At 50.2% G+C, this 20,030-nt stretch overlaps 1 protein-coding gene and 1 non-coding gene across 5 annotated transcripts; one reads left to right on the forward strand and one right to left on the reverse strand.

Moving 5' to 3' along the window:
* Nucleotides 1-1,598: 1,598 nt before the first annotated feature.
* LOC134737821 (putative uncharacterized protein C2orf48) lies at nt 1,599-16,061 on the reverse strand. 4 transcript variants are annotated; one of them, XM_063648975.1, is made up of 4 exons: nt 15,959-16,061; nt 15,536-15,585; nt 2,508-2,538; nt 1,599-2,291 (listed from the first exon to the last, which is right to left on the reverse strand). In XM_063648975.1, exons 1-4 carry the CDS (start codon nt 16,028-16,030, stop codon nt 2,208-2,210), a joined length of 237 nt encoding a protein of 78 aa, XP_063505045.1. In that variant the 5' UTR covers nt 16,031-16,061; the 3' UTR covers nt 1,599-2,207. The 4 variants fall into 4 exon arrangements, 2 of the variants coding, with proteins under 2 accessions (XP_063505045.1, XP_063505044.1); XM_063648974.1 differs by having other exon boundaries at nt 15,536-15,656; XR_010123148.1 differs by lacking the exon at nt 2,508-2,538.
* On the forward strand, nt 2,714-2,848 carry LOC129030973 (small nucleolar RNA SNORA2/SNORA34 family). The gene has a single exon (XR_008500864.1). It is a non-coding gene; the product is annotated as a small nucleolar RNA SNORA2/SNORA34 family (small nucleolar RNA).
* Nucleotides 16,062-20,030: the final 3,969 nt, after the last annotated feature.

Raw genomic sequence — 20,030 nt, forward strand, 5'->3', positions numbered from 1 at the left:
CAACACTCACCCCCCTCATACACAGGCAGCTCGGTTCTCTGGCCCCATTTCAGCCCCCTCTAGACCCCAAGGGCCTCAAGGACAAGAACTGGGTCAGCTCACCTCTCTGCCCCACACAGAGCTCAGGTCAACATCCTGCACATAGCATAGGCCGCAAAGAGCGGTGGAAAAGCGGCACAGTTTGGAATGAAGGAATGACCAGCCCTAGCAGCACTTGGTTTTGGCACATAGGGCAGAGAGTCTGGATATGTAATGTAGGTCTTTCTTCTCTCTCACCGGCTCACATCATGACCCTAGCCTTGGTCCAGGCTCCAAAGGCTGGAGAAAAGCTCAGGTGACTTGAATTCATCTGGCTTTTCACCATTGGGCTTCACAATCTTTGCACTTGAACTGAACATGACATTTTCCTTACTGAGCTACTGATGGCTGAAGCCAGCTGACTGTCCTCCAAGAGGCCTCCCAGGTAGCACTTACCTGTCAGCTGACCCAACTCAGAAACCTCACTGCCATGCCAGAACCAGCACACATAGTAGCTTGCAAGGAAGACTCACATTAGCCAAGTTTACATGGCTGATGTATAAACCAGGAGCCATTTTTTGCATTAATAATGAGCAAGTGAGCTGTGGCAAGCACTGGACTACTTTCTCCCAGAGATGCAGTCCTCCCTTCATCTGCCACCCCAGGACTCTTTCTGGGCAGTCATAAAGCCCCTGGATGGCCCAAGGTGCCAGGCACAGTGCTGTCACCTGGCCCCCACATGGGTCTCTTCTTCCGCTCCCTGCAATGGTGTGGCCTGTCCTGACCCATCATGCTGCTAAAGCTCAGGCTACATCCCTTGTCCCTGCTGCCAAGGGACATGGCCCATTCCCTTTTCACTTCTCTTCCATTGAAGCCCCTCACACTGAAACTTTGGGAAGATCCAAGTATAAGAAATGGGCTGAGCTCAGAAACTCCCTTCCTCCAACACGCTACCATTGATTCCAGCATCTGAAACGTTCCTCTGGCTGGGCACTGTGGCTGAAGCCTATAATCCCATCACTTTGGGAGCTCAAGGGGAGGCAGAAGGATCACTTGAGCCTGGTTGTTCAAGACCAGCCTGGCAGCACAGTGAAACCCTGTCTCTACCAAAAAATACAAAAAGTAGCCGGGTGTGGTGGCGTGGGCCTGTAATCCCAGCTACTCAGGAGGCTGAGGTAGGAGGATGGCTTGAGCCCAGGAGGCGGAAGTTACAGTGAGCTGACGTTGTACCACTGCACTCCAGCCTAGGTGACAGAGTGAGACCCTGTCCCAATCAATCAGTCAATCAATCAAGCAGTCCCTCACACGTTGTCAAAGCTCAATAAGTAGGGAATGAAGGAATAATGAACATGGCCTAGCTTTTGCACCTCTGTTCTCTCTTTCTGTGAGAACTTTCCCAGGAGGCAAGGACCCTGGTGTGCTGTTCCCGGCTCCCCAGATGACTGGAGACACAGCTGGACCCCCACAGAGGACCCCACTGCCCAGGACTGCCCCTTCCCCTGCTCACAGCATTCAGTGAGTGCCCTGATAGGTCTTACAGGCCTGGGAGCTGTTTCTTCTTTAAGACTGTACATATCTCTGATCCATTACAGCAAGCTTGTCCAACCCGTAGCCCAGAATGGCTTTGAATGTGGCCCAACACAAATTTATAAACTTTCTTAAAACATTATGAGTTTGTGATTTTTAATTGTTTTTGGCTCATCAGCTATCGTTAGTGTTAGTGTATTTTATGTGTGACACAAGCCAATTCTTCTCCTGCTTTACAGGCTAACTGCAAAGCGAGCTCTGAGAGCAGTTAGAGCTCCAAGGTCTAGAGGGGCTTACTGGGGTGCCAGCAGGGTTCTTCCTGTAGACTCAGGCAGACTCAGGCCAGAGAAACCCAGTCCTCAGGAGAGCAGTGTGGGCTGCCGGGCTCTGGAGTCAGACATCCCGCTCTGGAAGATGACCTGAGTGGCTCTGCCTGCGGTGCACAAGCTCCTTAGGCGGTAGCCTCCTTATCCCGAGAACCAATGTCATTGTGCGAATTTGATGGTACAATTTCACCTCGCTAGGGGCACAGTGGAGCCAGGTAACCCTGACTCAGCGTTGCTTCCCAGTGTGGGGACACAGCTCTGGGCGAACTCTTTGCCACTGTTCTGGAGGAAATCCCAGCTGGAGAGTGCTGAAGTGGAGGGCCAGTGTCTCCCAGGTCAGGCCCAGTGACTCATGGGTCTGCAGCTGCTGATGAGCAAATGAAGATCAGAGGTGTTTAGGCAGAAAGGAGGCATTCTGGACTGGAACAGAAGAGGGGAAGGAATCAGAGGGTGGAGGAGAGCCCCGGAACCCCTCAGTAATGGGGAGTGGGAGACCAGATATCCACCCCACCCCTCATTTCATAGTAACGAAACCAGGGCCTGGCAGTGCGGCCTGAGCTGGGGACACACCCAGCTCAGTCTAATTCCAGGCCCACATCCCCTCCACTCCTCCCTCCGGGCTGCCCCGTGGCTCACCGGCTGGAAGGATGAATGAGCAGGGTACCTTCTGTCCACAGCAAAAGGGCACAGAGAGAAAACCCAGAGGAGGGAGCCTCATGTAGCCAGGTGGAAATTAACAATAATACTCGGATGTACAAAATACTTATTTATTTCTTTGCAATTTATCTAACCATTTTCACAAGACTCCATGAATGTAAACTTGCTAATTAAAGAAACCCCATTAGGTCCTGAATCAAGACTAGTGTTTTGCTGTAGCTGTTGGTTTCAAACAGGATCCAAGAGTGATGTCTTCCTTATGGTCTGTTCACTGCTCAGTATCCCAGTGTCAGTGGCCAATTCAGTTGGAAGCAACATGGTCTTGAATATAAAGCCATTGTTTTTTTTACAGAGCAATTTAACTATGTTAGGCTTAAGAATCAGGAACTTACAGGCCGGGTGCAGTGGCTCACGCCTGTTATCCCAGCACTTTGGGAGGCTGAGGCAGGCTGATCACCTGAGGTCGGGAGTTCAAGACCAGCCTGGCCAACATGGAGAAACCCCGTCTCCACTAAAAATACAAAATTAGCCAGGCATGGTGGCGCATGCCTGTAATCCCAGCTACTTGGGAAGGCTGAGGCAGGAGAATCGCTTGAACCCGGGAGGCGGAGGTTGCAGTGAGCCGAGATCGTACCACTGCACTCCAGCCCAGGCAACAAGAGTGAAACTCAGTCTCAAAAAAAAAAAAAAAAAAAAAGAATCAGAGACTTACTCTGTGGAGATAGGGACTTAACCAAAATAATATTTATTAGCCACTCGGCGGAACTTGGTCCTCCTCCTTTCTTCCCACCTCCTCCCTTTCCCCATCAAGATCACTTGCTTGCTTTGTGACTGTTAGGATATTAACCATGCAACCTCATATTGCCTGGTAATTTTTTTTTTTTTTTTTGAGATGGAGTCTCGCTCTGTCACCCAGGCTGGAGTGCAATGATGCCATCTTGGCTCACTGCAACCTATGTGCGCCCACCCTCCACCCAACCACCCACCAGGTTCAAGCAATTCTCCTGCCTCAGCCTCCCAAGTAGTGGGACTACAGGTGTGCGCCACCACACCCAGCTAATTTTTGTATTTTTTTTAGTAGACGCGAGGTCTTGCTATGTTGGCCAGGCTGGTCTAGAACTCCTGACCTCAAGCGATCTGCCCACCTAGGCCTCCCAAAGTGCTGGAATTACAGGCGTGAGCCACCACGCCCACCCTGCCTGGCAATATTTAATTTTAATTCACATTTATGCTGATGGTCCATACTTCAGTTCATCACTGGGGAACTTAGGTGTTGACTACAGCTAACTAACCCCAGAGGGAATATGCTTTTTAAAAAATACTCTTTAATTGTGGTAAAACATAGGTAACCCAATGTACTGTTTTAACCATTTTTAAGTGTGCCATTCAATGGTATTATGAATATTCACAATGTTGTGCAACCATCAACACTTTCTTTTTTCCAGAACTTTTCCATCAGCCCAAACAGAAACTCTACCTGTTCAACAGCACCTCTCCCTTCTCCCCTCCCCAGTCCCTGCTATTCTACTGTCCTATTTTCCATCTCTATAAATTTTCCTGGGAATTTGCTTTTTTAAGCCACTATACCGGTCTGTGTTTTATACTTGGCAGCAAGAAAAAGTTCTCAGTGCTTTTGGATCTTGTCTTATTTGTTGGACTTTCTGGTAAAATCATTTTTGGATTAAAGGTAGGCAAGGGGTGAGGGAGGGAGCATAGAATCGCTGTGAGTCTTGCTGAGAACTATGCCAATCTTAGCTTACTGTTTCCCTTGGTATTGCTGATGGCTTTTCCTCTTTTTTTCCTAGAGAAGAAAACAACAGAAACCTCAGCCTATGGGGCCTTGTATAATAGCCTGACACAGCAGAGGAGCTGGTGGGTCCTCTCTCTCCTCCCAGAAACCGGCTAAAAGAGAACAGAAAAATAAACCCCAATCTCCAACCTCATACCATACACAAAAATTAACTAACAAGGCAGCATAGACCTAAATGTAAAAACTATGAAGTACCTAGAAGAAAACATCTTTGTATCGTAGAGTCGAAAAAGATCTTTTTTTGGAGACAGGGCCTCACTCTGTCACCCAGGCTGGAGTGCAGTGGCACAATCTTGGCTCACTGTAACCTCCGCCTCCTAGATTCAAGTGATTCTCCTTCCTCAGCCTCCCAAGTAGCTGGGACTACAGGTGCGTGCCAGCACACTCAGCTAATTTTTGTTTTTTTAGTAGAGAGAGGATTTCACAATGCTGGCTAGGCTGGTCTCAAACTCCTGACCTCAAATGATTCACCTACTTTGGCCTCCCAAAGTGCTGGGATTACAGGCATGAGCCACCGCACCCAGCCCTTTGATCCCTTCATTCATCAACACCTAGGTTGTTTCCATATCGTGGCTAATGTGAATAATGCTGCAATTAACACAGGAGTGCAGCTATCTTTACAAGGTGGTGATATAACTTCCTTTGGTCAGTCATATGGTAGTTCTATTTTTTATTTATTTAGAAACTTCCACACTGCTTTCCATAATGGCTGTACCAATTGACACCTCCACCAACCATGTCCAAGAGTTCCCTTTTCACCACAGGGAGATTTCTTAAGAATAGTACACAGGGGCCAGTTGTGGTGGCTCTTGCCTATAATCCTAGCACTTTGGGAGGCCGAGGCAGGCGAATCACCTGAGGTGAAGAGTTCGAGACCAGCCTGGCCAACATGGTGAAACCGCGTCTCTACTAAAAATGCAAAAATTAACCACACGTGCTTGCGGGCGCCTGTAATCCCAGCTACTTGGGAGGCTGAGGCGGCAGGAGAACTGCTTGAGCCCAGGAGGCCGAAGCTGCAATGAGCCAAGATCACACCACTGCACTCCGGCCTGGGTGATAGAGCGAGACTCCATCTCAAAAAATAAAAAATTTAAAAAAAAATAGTACACAGAAAACATAAACTATAAAAGAAAAAAAAAGCAACAGTAAATTGGACTTCACCAAAATTAAAAGTCTTTTACTTTTCAAAAGACATTGAATAAAATGAAAAAGAAGGGCACAGACTAGAGAAAATATTTACAAGTCATATATCTGATAAAAGACGTGTAACTAGAATAAAGAGCTGTTAAATCTAATATATAACACAACTCGATATTTTTAAATGGGCAAAGGGGCTGGGCGCGGTGGCTCACGCCTGTAATCCCAGCACTTTGGGAGGCGGAGGCGGGCGGATCACGAGGTCAGGAGATCGAGACCATCCTGGCTAACACAGTGAAACCTCGTCTCTACTAAAAATACAAAAAATTAGCTGGGCGTGGTGGTGGGCGCCTGTAGTCCCAGCTACTTGGGAGGCTGAGGCAGGAGAATGGCGTGAACCTGGGAGGCGGAGCTTGCAGTGAGCTGAGATCAGGCCACTACACTACAACCTGGGTGACAGAGCGAGACACTGCCTCAAAAAAATAAAAAATAAAAATAAATGGGCAAAGGATTTGAACAATTCACCAAAGATGGTGTACATATAAAAAATAAGTACATTTAAAAAGGCTCATGCCATTTGTTATTGGTGAAATGTACCTGAAAACCACAAGGAGATACACTAGACACCCACTCGGAGGGCTAAAATGTAAAAGATTGGCCATGCCAAGTGTTGGCAAGGGTATGAAGCAACTGGGACTCTTGTGTTGCTCTCATGTGCTCAGAGGCATGTAACGCGGTATGGTCACTTTCAAGAGCAGTTGGGTCACTTCTTAAAAAGTGAAACCTACTATGTCCCAGTCATTCTGCTCCTATGCACCTCCTCAACAGGAATGTGGCCAGGTGTGGTGGCTCACGCCTGTGATCCCAGCACTTTCGGAGGCCGAGGCAAGCAGATCACGAGGTCAGGAGTTCAAGACCAGCCTGGCCAACATAGTGAAACCCCATCTCTACTACAAATACAAAAAAAAATTAGCTGGGCATGGTGGTGGGCACCTGTAGTCCCAGCTACTCGGGAGGCTGAAGCAGGAGAATCGCTTGAACCTGGGAGGCAGAGGTTGTAGTGAGCTGAGATCGCCCCACTGCACTCCAGCCTGGGCGACAGAGCAAGATTCAGTCTAAAAAAAAAAAAAAAACTACATGGAGACTGGCAGCAACTTGATTCATCACAGCCAAAAGCTAGAAACAGCCCCAATGCCCATCACCAGGTGAATGGATGAATAAATATGGCATAGCCATACAATGAAATGCAACACAGCAATAAGAAGGAATGAACCACTGTTATATACAACTGATGGACTTCAAAATAATTATGCTAGGCCGGGCGTGGTGGCTCACGCCTGTAATCCCAGCACTTTGGGAGGCCGAGGCCGGTGGATCACCTGAGGTCAGGAGTTTGAGACCAGCCTGGCCAACATGGTAAAACCCATCTCTACTAAAAATACAAAAAATTAGTCGGGCGTGGTAGCGGGCACCTGTAATCCCAGCTACTTGGGAGGCTGAGGCAGGAGAATCGCTTGAACCCAGGAGGCGGAGGTTGCAGTGAGTCGAGATCGCGCCATTGCACTGCAGCCTAGGCAACAAGAGCAAAACTCTTTCTCAAAAGAAAAAAATAATTATGCTAAGTGAGAGAAACCACATCAAAAAAAAAAAAACACACTGTAGGATTCTATTTACATAAAATTCTAGAAAATATAAACTCTGGCGACGGAAAGCAGGTCAGAGTTTGTCTGAAAATGGGAGTGGAGGTAAGAAACAGCACGAGGAAGCTGTGGAGGGTGACAGGATGTCTAGTGGCTGATGGTTGTGACAGTTGCACAGGTGTATACATATGTCAGAACTTACTAATAACACATTCAATAGGCGCAGTTTATTGTATGTCAATTATACACCAATAAAGTCGAAAAAAAAATCGTCCCACAGTAACAAGGAGAAAGAGAAACAGGATGCAAACGCCATCTTTTTTTTTTTTTTTTTTTTTTTTTGAGGCAGAGTCTCGCTCCGTCGCCAGGCTGGAGTACGGTGGCACGATCTCGGCTCACTGCAACTTCCACCTCCCAGATTCAAGCGATTCTCCTGCCTCAGCCTCCCCAGTAGCTGGGATTACAGGCGCCTGCCACCATGCCTGACTAATTTTTTGTATTTTTAGTAGAGATGGGGTTTCACTGTGTTAGCCAGGATGGTCTCCATCTCCTGACCTCGTGATCCACCCGCCTCGACCTCCCAAAGTGCTGGGATTACAGGCTTGCCCCACCACGCCCGGCTAATTTTTGTGTTTTTAGTAGAGATGGGGTTTCACCTTGTTGGCCAGACTGCTCTCGAACTTCTGGGCTCAAGCAATCCACCCGCCTCATCCTCCAAAAGTGCTGGGATTACAGGCATGAGCCACCGCGCCCAGCTACGCTCCATTTCCAATGAAAACAGAAGAGAGATGAAACCCAAACTAGAAACGAGTCAGAGGGTTGCCCAGAGCAGGAAATACCACACAGGTGTTTGGGAAGAAGCTGTGAGAAGGGATCACACTGCCCAGCAACCAACATCCCTTATCTGCATGAGCAGGAGTGGGGCCTGTGATCTCATGACAGTGGCATTTGAGATATAGGTAAGCTTGGAACCAAGAAGCAGAAGCAGCAGATCAGACACAGACAATCACACAGACAAGCCATACTTGCAGGCAAAAAGAGGAATCACCAGACTGCACATGAGCAGCCCTACAACTGCACACGGCACTGGGTGTAGTCCTCGCTTCTTCTCCCACACAAACCTCTGGAAAATAGATGGTTGAAGAAAAACTTACCTTACCCAAAGATGAGAAATAAAAAAGCAAACAGCGCAGCATCTACAGGAAGACACTGCAAGAATTAAAAAATAAAAACGAGAAAAGGAACAGGAAAAACAAGTGGCAAGTGAAAACTCGCTAGTAAAAATGTTGTCATAGAACAGATGAAAATTGCCAGCAAACTTTTCGCTGCAAATTAAACAACAACAAAAATTAATAAAGCAGGGCCGGGCGCAGTGACTCACACCTGTAATCCCAGCACTTTGGGAGGCTGAGGCGGGCAGATCACCTGAGGCCAGGAGTTCAAGACCAGCCTAGCCAACAGGGCAAAACACCATCTCTACTAAAAATACCAAAATTAGCCAGGCATGGTGGCGCAAGCCTGTAATCCCAGCTACCTGGGAGGCTGAGGCAGGAGAATCGCTTGATCCCAGGAGGCAGAGGTTGCAGCGAGCTGAGATCCCACCACTGCACTCCAGCCTGAGCAACAGAGTAAGACTCCATCTCAAAAAAAAAAAAAAAAATTAACACAGCAATCATCTCCAGAAAGCAAGCACACAAAACAGATATGAGAGCTCAGGTGGAACATGAAACTGGAGCTGACAGAACTGGAGAAAGAAGGAAAAACATCGCATCTTCAAAGTCATGACGAAATGGAAAGCTGTGCAGAGGAGCATCAAATATTGCTCAAAACGCAATCAAGACACTGAGAACAAGACTGAGGAAAGTGAGCAAAAGGAAATGAAAATGAACGGTGTAAAGAGATTACAGAGAAAATTACAGATTTGGAAGATCTACAAAGGACCCATCATATATCCCAGAATAGAGAACTCAAATAAGGGAACATAAATATTTAAAGATATAATTCAAGAAAATTTTTCTGAAATAAAAGAAGATAAATCTACAAACTGAAAGGGCACACCATGTCTTGGGGAAAATGACAAAAATCTGTCAATAACAAGGTAATTTATATGAAAGTAACTAGACAAAATATAGAAGAAAGGGGGAAACAGCTAAATAGAAAAGACTTTGGACAGTCAGGTGAAAATATCAATTCATAAAGGGTAACAAAATAGACTTTCCCACAGTGGCATTTGCTCTAAAGACAGAAGTGACATCTGCGAAGTTCTCAAGGAAAGAAAGTGTGGCCTAAGAATTTTATATCCTGGAAAGCTGTCAATCAAACACAAAGACTAGAAACCTTTTTGAACTTGGAATAACTCAATGATTTTTTTTCATTTAGTCCCTTTTGATTAAACTACTGGAGAAGGAATTTCAGCAAATCAAGAGAAAAACAGGAAAACTTCAGCAAGAGAACTGACAGTGAGCAATGAATCTACCTGTAGGGCCAATGTGAGTGAGGATTAAGGACATATATAAATATAAACACTGAATTTAGAAATGATACATTAAACAAAAATTGGGAAGAAAAGAAAGAAAGAAGGAGAGAGTTGTTAGTATCTGATTTCTTTTCTTTTTTTTTTTTTTTTTTTTGAGTCAGAGTCTCACTCTGTTGCCCAGGCTGGAGTGCAGTGGCATGATCTTGGCTCACAGCAACCTCCATTTCCCAGGTTCAAGCGATTCTCCTGCCTCAGCCTCTGGAGTAGCTGGGATTACAGGCACCTGCCACCACGCCTGGCTAACTTTGTATTTTTAGTAGAGACAGGGTTTCACCATGTTGGCCAGGCTGGTCTCAAACTCCTGACCTCAAGTGATCCATCAGCCTCAGCCTCCCAAAGTGCTGGGATTACAGGCGGGAACAACCACACCCGGTCTAAGTCTCTGATTTCTTTATCTTTCTTATGGGGGAGGGGGCAAAAATAAGAAAAAGATAGCATAGAGGTATAAATACATTTTAAAGACAAACACTAAGAAATATAATCTAAAATTAGATGGCAAAAAAGGAGAAGGGGTAAGAGAAAATACACACTTTTCATAAGTGTTTTTAGTAGGAAACATACTGTTGAAAAAGGAATTCAAGACGAGTGCAAAGGCTCACACCTGTAGTCTCAACATTTTGGAAGGCCGAGGTGGGTGGATAGCTTAAGCCCAGGAGTTTGAGAAACTTATCTCTAGCCGGGTGTGGTGGCTCATGCCTGTAATCCCAGCACTTTGGAAGGCTGAGGTGGGCAGATTTGCTTGTTGCCTGGGCAACAGGGCGAAACCCCATCTCTACAAAAAAAAATACAAAAATTAGCTGGGTGTGGTAGTGCACGCCTGTAGTCCCTGCCACTCAGATGAGGTGGGAGGATCACTTGAGCCTAAGAGGTTGAGGTTGTAGTGAGCTACAACTGTGCCACTGCACTCCTGCCTGGGCAACAGAGTGAGATTCTGTCTCAAAAACAAAACAGAATAAAAAAAACCCTTATCTTCAAATAAAGAAACTAAGTCGAGCCCAGTGGCTCACGCCTGTAATCCCAGCACTTTGGGAGGCCGAGGTGGGCGGATCACGAGGTCAAGAGATCAAGACCATCCTGGCCAACAAGGTGAAACCCCATGTCTACTAAAAATGCAAAAATTAGCTGGGTGTGGTAGTGCGCGCCTGTAATCCCAGTTACTCAGGAGGCTGAGGCAGGAGAATCGCTTGAACCTGGGAGGCAGAGGTTGCAGTGAGCCAAGATCATGCCACTGCACTCCAGCCTGTCGACAGAGCGAGACTCCATCTCAAAAAAAAATAAAAATAAATAAAGAAATTAAAGTATACATCTAAAACAGGAAGTTAGAAAAGAAACAAACCTTTAAAAAGTAGATAGAAAGAAAACACAAAAAGTGAAAATGGATTAGAAATGAACACGCACCCAAATGCAGGCATTTCCTCACTACCTGTGTACACTTTCCCCATGCTCAAAACGGGGGCAAGGCTGGGGGTCGCTGCCCTTGCACTGCCCTCTCCTCTCCCTCCTCTTCCTCCCTACCCTTCCCGGGGCTTACCAGGCACCCCCTCGAGGCCTGATCCATCTCCAACCCATCTCAGCTCTCCTGCGCCCCTCCAAGCATGGCCCACCTGCAGCAGGGGCAGAGCAAGGAGCATATGCTGGGGGGAGGGGCAGAGGGGACACAGCGCTGCCCAGTGCAAGGGGGCTAGCAGCCCCCAGAAGGCAACCTGTCCGTGCAACGGCTGAATGGATGGACCAGCAGGTGGCAGGTGGGGACAGAGGGCAGACACAGGGCCACTTACACCCCTTCCCTATTCCCCAGAGCAGAGGCGCCCCACCCTAGCCGCATGTGAGAATTACCAGGGAGCTTTAAAAATGCCAGGGTCTCTAAGTCCCTTCCCCATACACTCTGATTGAATCAGTTCATGTCTCTCCACGTTGGTCATCTGGTTCCAAAAAGCAAGGTGCACTGGGGAAAGAGGCAGCCCAGGGCATGGAAAAGAGAGGGGGCTCTGGAGCCATCGTTTGGAGTTTAAGCCCTCTCTCTGCCTCTCACTGGCTGTGTGATCTCAGGCTGGCACCTTAACCTCCCTGAGCCTCAAGGTCGCCATCCGTAAGATATGCTTCCCTCCCAGAAGGGGCTAGGGATGGGTGACTGTACATGTTAACCCTTCTGCTGGTGCAGGGTGCCCAGGATGAGTGTGAGAAGGAGGGCTGTCATGGTTCCCCTGCAGCCACCTCTGACTCTCGGCAGGTAGGCTAGGCTCCAGGACCACCTGCCCCCTCTGGGGAGTTCAGATGTGAGCGAGACCCAGGGGGTGGGGGCAGCCTTGGATCCACAGTCCCAGCTTCAGAGGCTATTCTGGTTCCAATTCAGAATCCCTGGCTCCTGGCTCAATGGGCTTTGTCCCAGAGATGTAATTTCTATTTTGATTCCATGTGACATTTAATGAAATGGCTTTCAGACACCACACAGTTACTGAGTTATGAAACCACAGCTTCTGGATCCTCAACACGCCTCACGATGACAGGACCCCTCTTGTTGCTTCGGGAGCTGCCCCAAGTCTCTTGAGGCCTGGGGCCCAGGACCACTGAGGTGGGGTCTTCACTGCGGAGTCCCTGGGGTCTGCCCCAGGCCCACTGCCTGGCACCCGCGTCTCATCCTAGCTGGACTGACAGCAGCCTCTGCCTGGGTTCCCACCTCAGACTCCCTCTTGCCAATCCAGTGTTGTTCTAACTGCAGATCAAAAATATTCAGGGAGACAGGAAGCCAATGTAGAGGATTGCAAACAGCATTGTTCAAAGAACAAATGAGCCAGAATAGAAGCAGAACAGAACACGCCAGAACGAGCTGCACATGGCAAGGGCGACTGCAGCTCACAAGCCTGGGCTGCGAGTGTGCACACTAGGTCTCTATGTACGGGAATTTGAGAAAGTTTGAATGACGTGGCTCTAACCCACCACCGTGACACTTCCCAGTTACAACTTGCGGGATGGACTTCAGACCCCTCAGCACAGCACTAAAAACCCCTCCAGACCTGGCCCCTGTCTACCCACCCAGCTGGCCCACAGCCAACTCCAACCACACTGAGCCACTGGGTACTGCAAACTCTGCCAGGAGCTCCCATACCTGCCTGGAATGCAAGAGCCTCCCTCCTTCCTCTGGGCCTCCTTCCCTCCCTCCTTCCCCTCCTGCAGCTTCCACTCTCCCACAGACTCCTACCGATCCTTCACCCTTCAAGGGAAAGGCCACCTCCTCTTTGGTGTCTCCCTGATTCCCCAGCAGCCTTGGGGGCTCCCGGCCCGGTGCTCATGCTACATGGTGTACACTTTGCATAACACGGTCACCCCCGCCAGCCGGTGGGGTCATTGTTTTCATGCCTCCCCGCCCTTCCCCCAGGGGGCAGCTGGGACTTCCCTCGAGGGGCTGGCTGAGCTCCTTGGTGCTCAATGTCATACCATTTACTGACAGCAAGTGCAGGCTGACACCGGGGCCTCTCCCAGGTGACCCTCTCCACATGCTGACCCTCCCTGGGTGAAGACGACCTCCTAGATTCTGTAGAAGCAAAGATATAAATATCTCTGGAGCCCTTCCGTTCAAAAGGAAATAGAAGCCCTACAATTTCTCAACAACTTGGCTATTAAAAATAGGAGTTCCACCTACACACCAGAACATTTTGTTGCGGATCATGGAAGGGCCAGAATCGTGAGGTCACACATGTGTTCGGGACTGAGAAAGCTGCTGGACTCAAAAGCTGAGCACTGTAAGAAGGCAGGCAGCTGTCTGCAGCTGGTGCTACAGCCCCGAGGCCCCAGAAATCTCTAGCACCACAGGGATGCCGAATGGTACTCTGCCAAGAGTTTTATAAAATTCACTTCCCCACCACATCATGTGAACATCTGCACAGCACAGGTTCCAAAGGAAATTGAAAAAGAAATAAATCGTGCATTAGCAAGCATATCTGAGACCTCGTCTCTGACCTTGGAAGAGTGTGAGGAGATGCCTCAGACTCCGGCTCCTGCTGCCACCTCCTCCCACTCCCAGTCCTCAGAACAGAGCCCCGGACCCGGCCCAGAGCTGGGGTCCCCTGAGGATTCAGTCTTCCACGTTCATTTCCTGGCCCTCAAGGCCTGAAGCTCCATCCTTCCGCCACCCCTTTGGGTTACAGGAGAGTCCCCAACAGGCGCTGTGCGTGAATAGTGACGGCAGAGCAGACATGCATTCTGTCAGCATCCACAGCCACTCCAGAGACAGCCTTGGTGGAGACAGGAGAGGAGGAAGAAGGGGAAGAAAGTGGGCAGAGGGGCCGGTTACGGTGGCTCACGCCTGTAATCCCAGCACTTTGGGAGGCCGAGGTGAGTGGATCACAAGGTCAAGAGATCGAGACCATCCTGGCCAACATGGTGAAATCCCGTCTCTACTAAAAACACAAAAATTAGCTGGACACGGTGGTGCACGCCTGTAGTCCCAGCTACTCGAGAGGCTGAGGCAGGAGAATTGCTTGAACCCAGGAGGTGGAGGTTACAGTGAGCCAAGATCGTGCCACTGTACCACCTGGCGACAGACCAAGACTCCCGTCTCAAAAAAAAAAAAAAAATGTGCAGAGGTAGCGAGCCCCACTGATGACTCTCACTCTGGGGCCAGGGGCTCCAGTCATGATCTCAACCAGGCCCTCCCAGTGCAACCTGCACGTTACTGTGTCAGACACAGCAGCTTCCCCTGCAGGTCACTCACTCGCTCATTCATTCAACAACACTGAGAGTGCCCGGCCAAGTGCTGGCTGAGCACACCGGGGAACACGGACCCCATCCCTGCCCTCAGGGCACTCAGCTGGAACAAGGCATCAGAAAAGTGTACGATTCTGTACACTTTGGATAGTATGAAAAAGCGAAGTGGTAAACACTTGGGGCCATGAGGGCTCTGAGGAGGCCCCTAATCTGGCCTCACTGGGTCTGAGGAGGTTCCAAGGGAAAGTGACCTCTAAGTTGAGACCTGAAGGATCAGGAGCGGGTGGGTGGGGACAAAGTCCAGGCTAAGGGAACAGCCTGTGTGAAGGCAGGAGGCTAGAGGATGGGTGTTTAAGAACCTCAGGCTCCGACCAGGCACGGTGGCTCACACCTGTAATCCCGGCCCTTTGGGAGGCCAAGGCAGGCGGATCACGAGGTCAGGAGATCGAGACCATCCTGGCTAACACGGTGAAACCCTGTCTCTACTAAAAATACAAAAAATTAGCCGGGCAAGGTGGTGGGCGCCTGTAGTCCCAGCTACTCGGGAGGCTGAGGCAGGAGAATGGCATGAACCCAGGAGGCAGAGCTTGCAGTGAGTCGAGATCGCGCCACTGCATTCCAGCCTGGGCGACAGAGCGAGACTCTGTCTCAAAACAGAAAGAAAAAAAAAAAAAAAAAAAAGCAGCTCAGACTCAGGAAGGTTCAAGGCAGGGGTGAGTGGGGAGCCCGCAGGCACCTGGGCTCAGGCAGGGCCGAGAGCTGCGGTGAGGGGAGGGGCTCATGCAACACAGCCACATCATCTGAGGTGCTGCCCGAGACCATTCCAGATGCTATGTGTGCAATGGACTGGGGGAGGGTAAAGGTGGGGTGGTGGGTCTGGCCATGGTGGGGGCCTGAGCCCCAGAGGGATATGGCTATGCTGAGCACTGGAATGGGAGGGGGCTCGCAGGACCACGCTGTCTGGGGCATGGGGCAAGGGACATGGGAGGGTGAAGGCGCCCCCGCCTGGCCACACGTAGAACGGCAGAGGCTGGCAGTACCTGATTTCCGACCTGGCAGGTGTGCGTGGGGGCCCTGTTCACTGAGCTAGGGAACAGCAGGTGACAGGCCCCGCAAGCCACCTCCACGGTGGCCCCTCTTCCCCCACCGTGCGAGCGTGCGAGTTGCCATCATTTCTCACCTGAAAGCTGCAACTGCCTCCCGCTTCCACTGGCGCACCCCGAGTAACACCTGACACACAGAAGCAGGGGGTTCCCTCTCAAGACGTAAGGCTGGTCAGACCTTCCCGAGCTTCTCATCCCCTTAGAAATGAAATCCAGACTCTTTACCTGGGTCTGCAGACCTGCCATGTGCACACCCCACCCCATTGACCCGGCCCCATCTCCCACCCCTCACTCTGCTCTGACCACTCACAGACGCGCCTGCCACAGGGCCTTTGCGCTTGCCCACCCTCCGCCTGAAACATGCTTTCCTCCCCTAACCACGTGGTCGATCCCCACATCCTCTGGCTCCCTCTGTCTCCCCACATGAAAGAGCAAGGGGCATAGCCTGCCCCTTCCTCCCTGCTTTCCTTGTCTTCAGAGCTTGTCACCGTCTGACTTACCGCACACTGGGTGGGTGATTGGTCTCCGTCTCCCCCACTGGCGTGCTGTCTCCCTGAGGGCCTGGACTCCATCTGCTTTGCACTTCACAGTCTCCCAGCACCTGCAGCAGTGCATACAGGAGGGCTCGGTGACTGCATGCTGGAGCAACCGCCTCCCAGCCCCAGCCCCAGGGCCATGGCCACCTCCTGGTGTTCTGTTTCCCGTGCTTGGAACAGTAGCCCACCCTCACCTGCTCTTTCCTTCCCAAGAACAGATCAAGGTCTCTTGCCCTCCTTCCTGCCTCCCCGCTTCCAAGAGCTAATCACGCCCTCCTCCGTGTGATCTTGGAACCCTTAAGCACATGCACTCTTGACTCCAAGACCAGACACCAGGCCTCCTCCATTCCAGCACAACCACAGATAATAGCCACTGTCCACCACCATGTGCCCAGGCCTCTGCTGGCAGTGACCGAGGATGCAGAAGCAGAAGATGCACACCCACGAGGGCTGGCAGTCTCCCTGGAGAGGGCACACTAACATGGGGAAAACATCCTAGCACAGCACGAGATGCGTGTCAGTGAGCGTAGCTAGGTGGCACCAACTCCCTAAGGCTCGGAGTGAGACACAGGGGTGGGGGGAGGGGATGGAGGGAAGATGGGATGGAAGGTGCCAGTTTTGCCACCCACAGACTTAACCCAAGTTAAGTTGTGTTGACCAGAGCACACAACTGGTCAACAGCAGAGCTGGGCCTGGCTGGGTCCACTGGGCTCCAAGCCAGATGTTTCTGAACTCAGAATGGCCCCCACTGGCCGACCCCTTTGGACAGAAGCAACTAACTCCCACCTCTCCATGAAATCCCAAGCTCCTAAGCAACTTCCAGAGGCTACAGCACAATAGTGAGCAGACACACAACTCATAACACGGGCCCCGCACATGACAGCGACGTGGGCGAGATGCAGCCCCAGCCGCCGGCTCACAGAAGCGAGGGCTGCCAGCCTCCACATGCCCGGGGCACCTCCTCCTAACCCTGGTTCAGAGCTCAGGGTCCCTTTCCCTAAAGCCCACCTGAGACCCGGAACAGCCTTCTGCCTGGGTAGCTGCTTCCCCTAGTGGCTGCGAATGCTCATCAACACTTATTATAATAACATTATAGGAAAATTTAAACAGAAAAATAGAATAGAAAGAAAAACTGTTCTTACTCCAACCCGCCCCCTAAGGCACCTTTTCATTTCTCCACGTGGGACACCTTCCTCTCTATCCACACGTACACATTTTTATGACAGCGTAAGCACAGTATACCCATAATTTTACATTCTGCTATTTTATCATTTTCCTGTAAACAGCTTTCCTTGTGTTTAAATGTGATCTGCGTATTTCTCATCTAGAGTGACTGGTTAGCACTCCATTAATAACCGGCTCTCTGAGCAGGCACCCCGCTGGCTCAGCCACCACCAATGCCATCCACTACTTTCCCATCAGGTCCACCACGGAGCCCTCAGGAACAAGGTCAGGCCTTACTCAGAGCTCATCAAGCATTTTCTGTAAAGATAGAAAATACAGACCACAGCAGCTATTCTAGTCTCTTATCCATGGTGAAGGCAGCCACAGACCATACGTAAACAAACAAGTGTGGCTGCGCCCCAGTGAAGCTATTTATGGGCCCTGAAATTTGAATTTCATAGAATCTTCATGCAACACGAAATGTTCTTTTGATTTTTTTTTTCTTTTCTTTTTTAGAGACAGAGTCTCGCTCTGTCGCCCAGGCTGGAGTGCAGTGGCGCGATCTCAGCTCACTGCAAGCTCCGCCTCCCAGGTTCACGCCACTCTCCTGCCTCAGCCTCCCAAGTAGCTGGGACTACAGGTGCCCACCACCACGCCCAGCTAATTTTTGTATTTTTAGTAGAGACGGGCTTTCTCCGTGTTAGCCAGGATGGTCTCAATCTCCTGACCTCTTGATCCGCCCGCCTCAGCCTCCCAAAGTGCTGGGATTACAGGCATGAGCCACCGCGCCCAGCCATTCTTTTGATTTTTAAAACACATTCCTAGCTCCTGGTATGTATAAAACCAGGCAGTCAACCAGATCCTGCCCACAGGCTATTTCCTGCCCCCTGCTCCATTAACATTGGAGGATCCAGGGGTGGAGGAAGGAAAGTCCTAGAAAGGAGTGAAGGAGGAGGGTGGGAACTGAGGAAGCAAAGGAAGGCCCAACAGACCACTCTCTGTGTTCCAGAAAGTTCTAGGACTTGCTTCCAATTCCCAAGGGGCCTGGAACAGTCCAGCTCTCTGAAACTCCCCGAACAGAGCAAAACCGAAGGCTGGGACCATAGAGATGGCCCAGTACCCCATTTTCCTGATGGAGGGGAAGGGTCACCAGAGATGGGAAAGAGCAGACCCCAAATCCACTAACTGTCCCTTCATCTGCCCCCAGCAAGGTGGTGATTCCAGCCTTTGACACCCCCACTTCTAGTCAGCTTGTCACCAGCTCACAGTGGTAAAAGTCCCCTTCCAGACAATGCCCCACAAGTCTCTTTTTAATGCCAAGTGACCTAAAATGCCAGGAAAGATCCTTCTGAAATGTAAATCAAACTTCTCTCTGCAAGGCAGACCCATCCTCTGCTGCCCCTGGCATTCTAATGATCTCTTAGAAATAAGAGCCAGTGCCTTTGCCAATAATAACTTCTACTTTAGAAGTGCCAGATCAAACCAGAGAAAGTGGCTCAGTGGCTGCCCAGGGCTGAGGCGGCAGACGGGAGACAGGGAGTGACTAAGGGACATGAGCTTTCTTTTTGGGGTGGGCAAGATGTTCAACTGTGGGGATGACTGCCCGTACCTGTGAATATACTAGACCACTGAACTGTACCCTTTATTTTTTTTGAGTCAGAGTCTCGCTCTGTCACCCAGGCTGGAGTGCAATGGCGAAATCTCTACTCGCTACAACCGCCACCTCCCAGGCTCAAGCAATTCTCCTGCCTTAGTCTCCCAAGTAGCTGGGATTACAGGCGCCCACCACCACGTCCGGCTAATTTTTGTATTCTTAGTAGAGACAGGGTTTCACCATGTTGGCCAGGCTGGTCTCAAACTCCTGACCTCAAATGATCCACCCGCCTTGGCCTCCCAAAGTGTTGGGATTACGGGCGTGAGCCACCACGCCCGGCCAAGAGCCACACCCTTTAGATGGGCAAACTGAATGGCAAGTGAAAAAGTTGCTTATGAAAGCATGCCAGGCGCTTCACTCATCTAAATTCTCACAAGCCTGTTGGGCCTGGATTACAAATCCTAGTTCACGATGTGGAAACTGAGGCTGAGAGCAGTGATGTGATGTCCCCAACCGTTTCATAAGCAGTGAGAACTGGCTCCAAGCGCAGTCAGTTTTTCAAAAGGGAGGTGACAGGCAGGGTGCAGTGGCTCACACCTGTAATCCCAACACTTTGCGAGGCCGATACAGGCAGATCACTTGAGGTCAGGAGTTCGAGACCAGCCCAACCAACATGGTGAAATCCGGCCTCTAATAAAAAATACAAAAATTGGCCCGGCACAGTGGCTAATGCTTGTAATCCCAGCACTTTGGGAGGCCGAGGCAGGCGGATCACCTGAGGTCAGGAGTTTGAGACCAGCCTGACCAACATGCAGAAACCCCGTCTCCACTAAAAATACAAAATTAACCAGGCATGGTGGCACATGCCCATAATCCCAGCTACTCAGGAGGCTGAGGCAGGAGAATCGCTTGAACCCGGGAGGCAGAGATTACTGTGAGCTGAGATTGCGCCATTGCACTCCAGCCTGGGCAACAAGGGAGAAACTCCATCTCAAAAAAAAAAAAAAAAAAAAATTAGTCGGGCATGATGGCAGGAGCCTGTAATCCCAGCTGCTCAGGAGGCTGAGGCATGAAAATCACTTGAACCTGGGAGGCACAGGTTGCAGTGAGCCAAGATCACATCACTGCACTCCAGCCTGGGCGTCGCAGTGAGACTCCATCTCAAAAACAAAACAAAACTAAGAGGGAGCCTAAAGTCAGCCCTTTGCTGCAGCGGCCCCTGCACTAACAGGACCTGGAAGTGCCCTTCAGTAACACTGGGACCTGCATCAGTCCAGA

Source organism: Pongo pygmaeus, chromosome 12, assembly GCF_028885625.2.
Source record: "Pongo pygmaeus isolate AG05252 chromosome 12, NHGRI_mPonPyg2-v2.0_pri, whole genome shotgun sequence".
Taxonomy (NCBI): domain Eukaryota; kingdom Metazoa; phylum Chordata; class Mammalia; order Primates; family Hominidae; genus Pongo; species Pongo pygmaeus.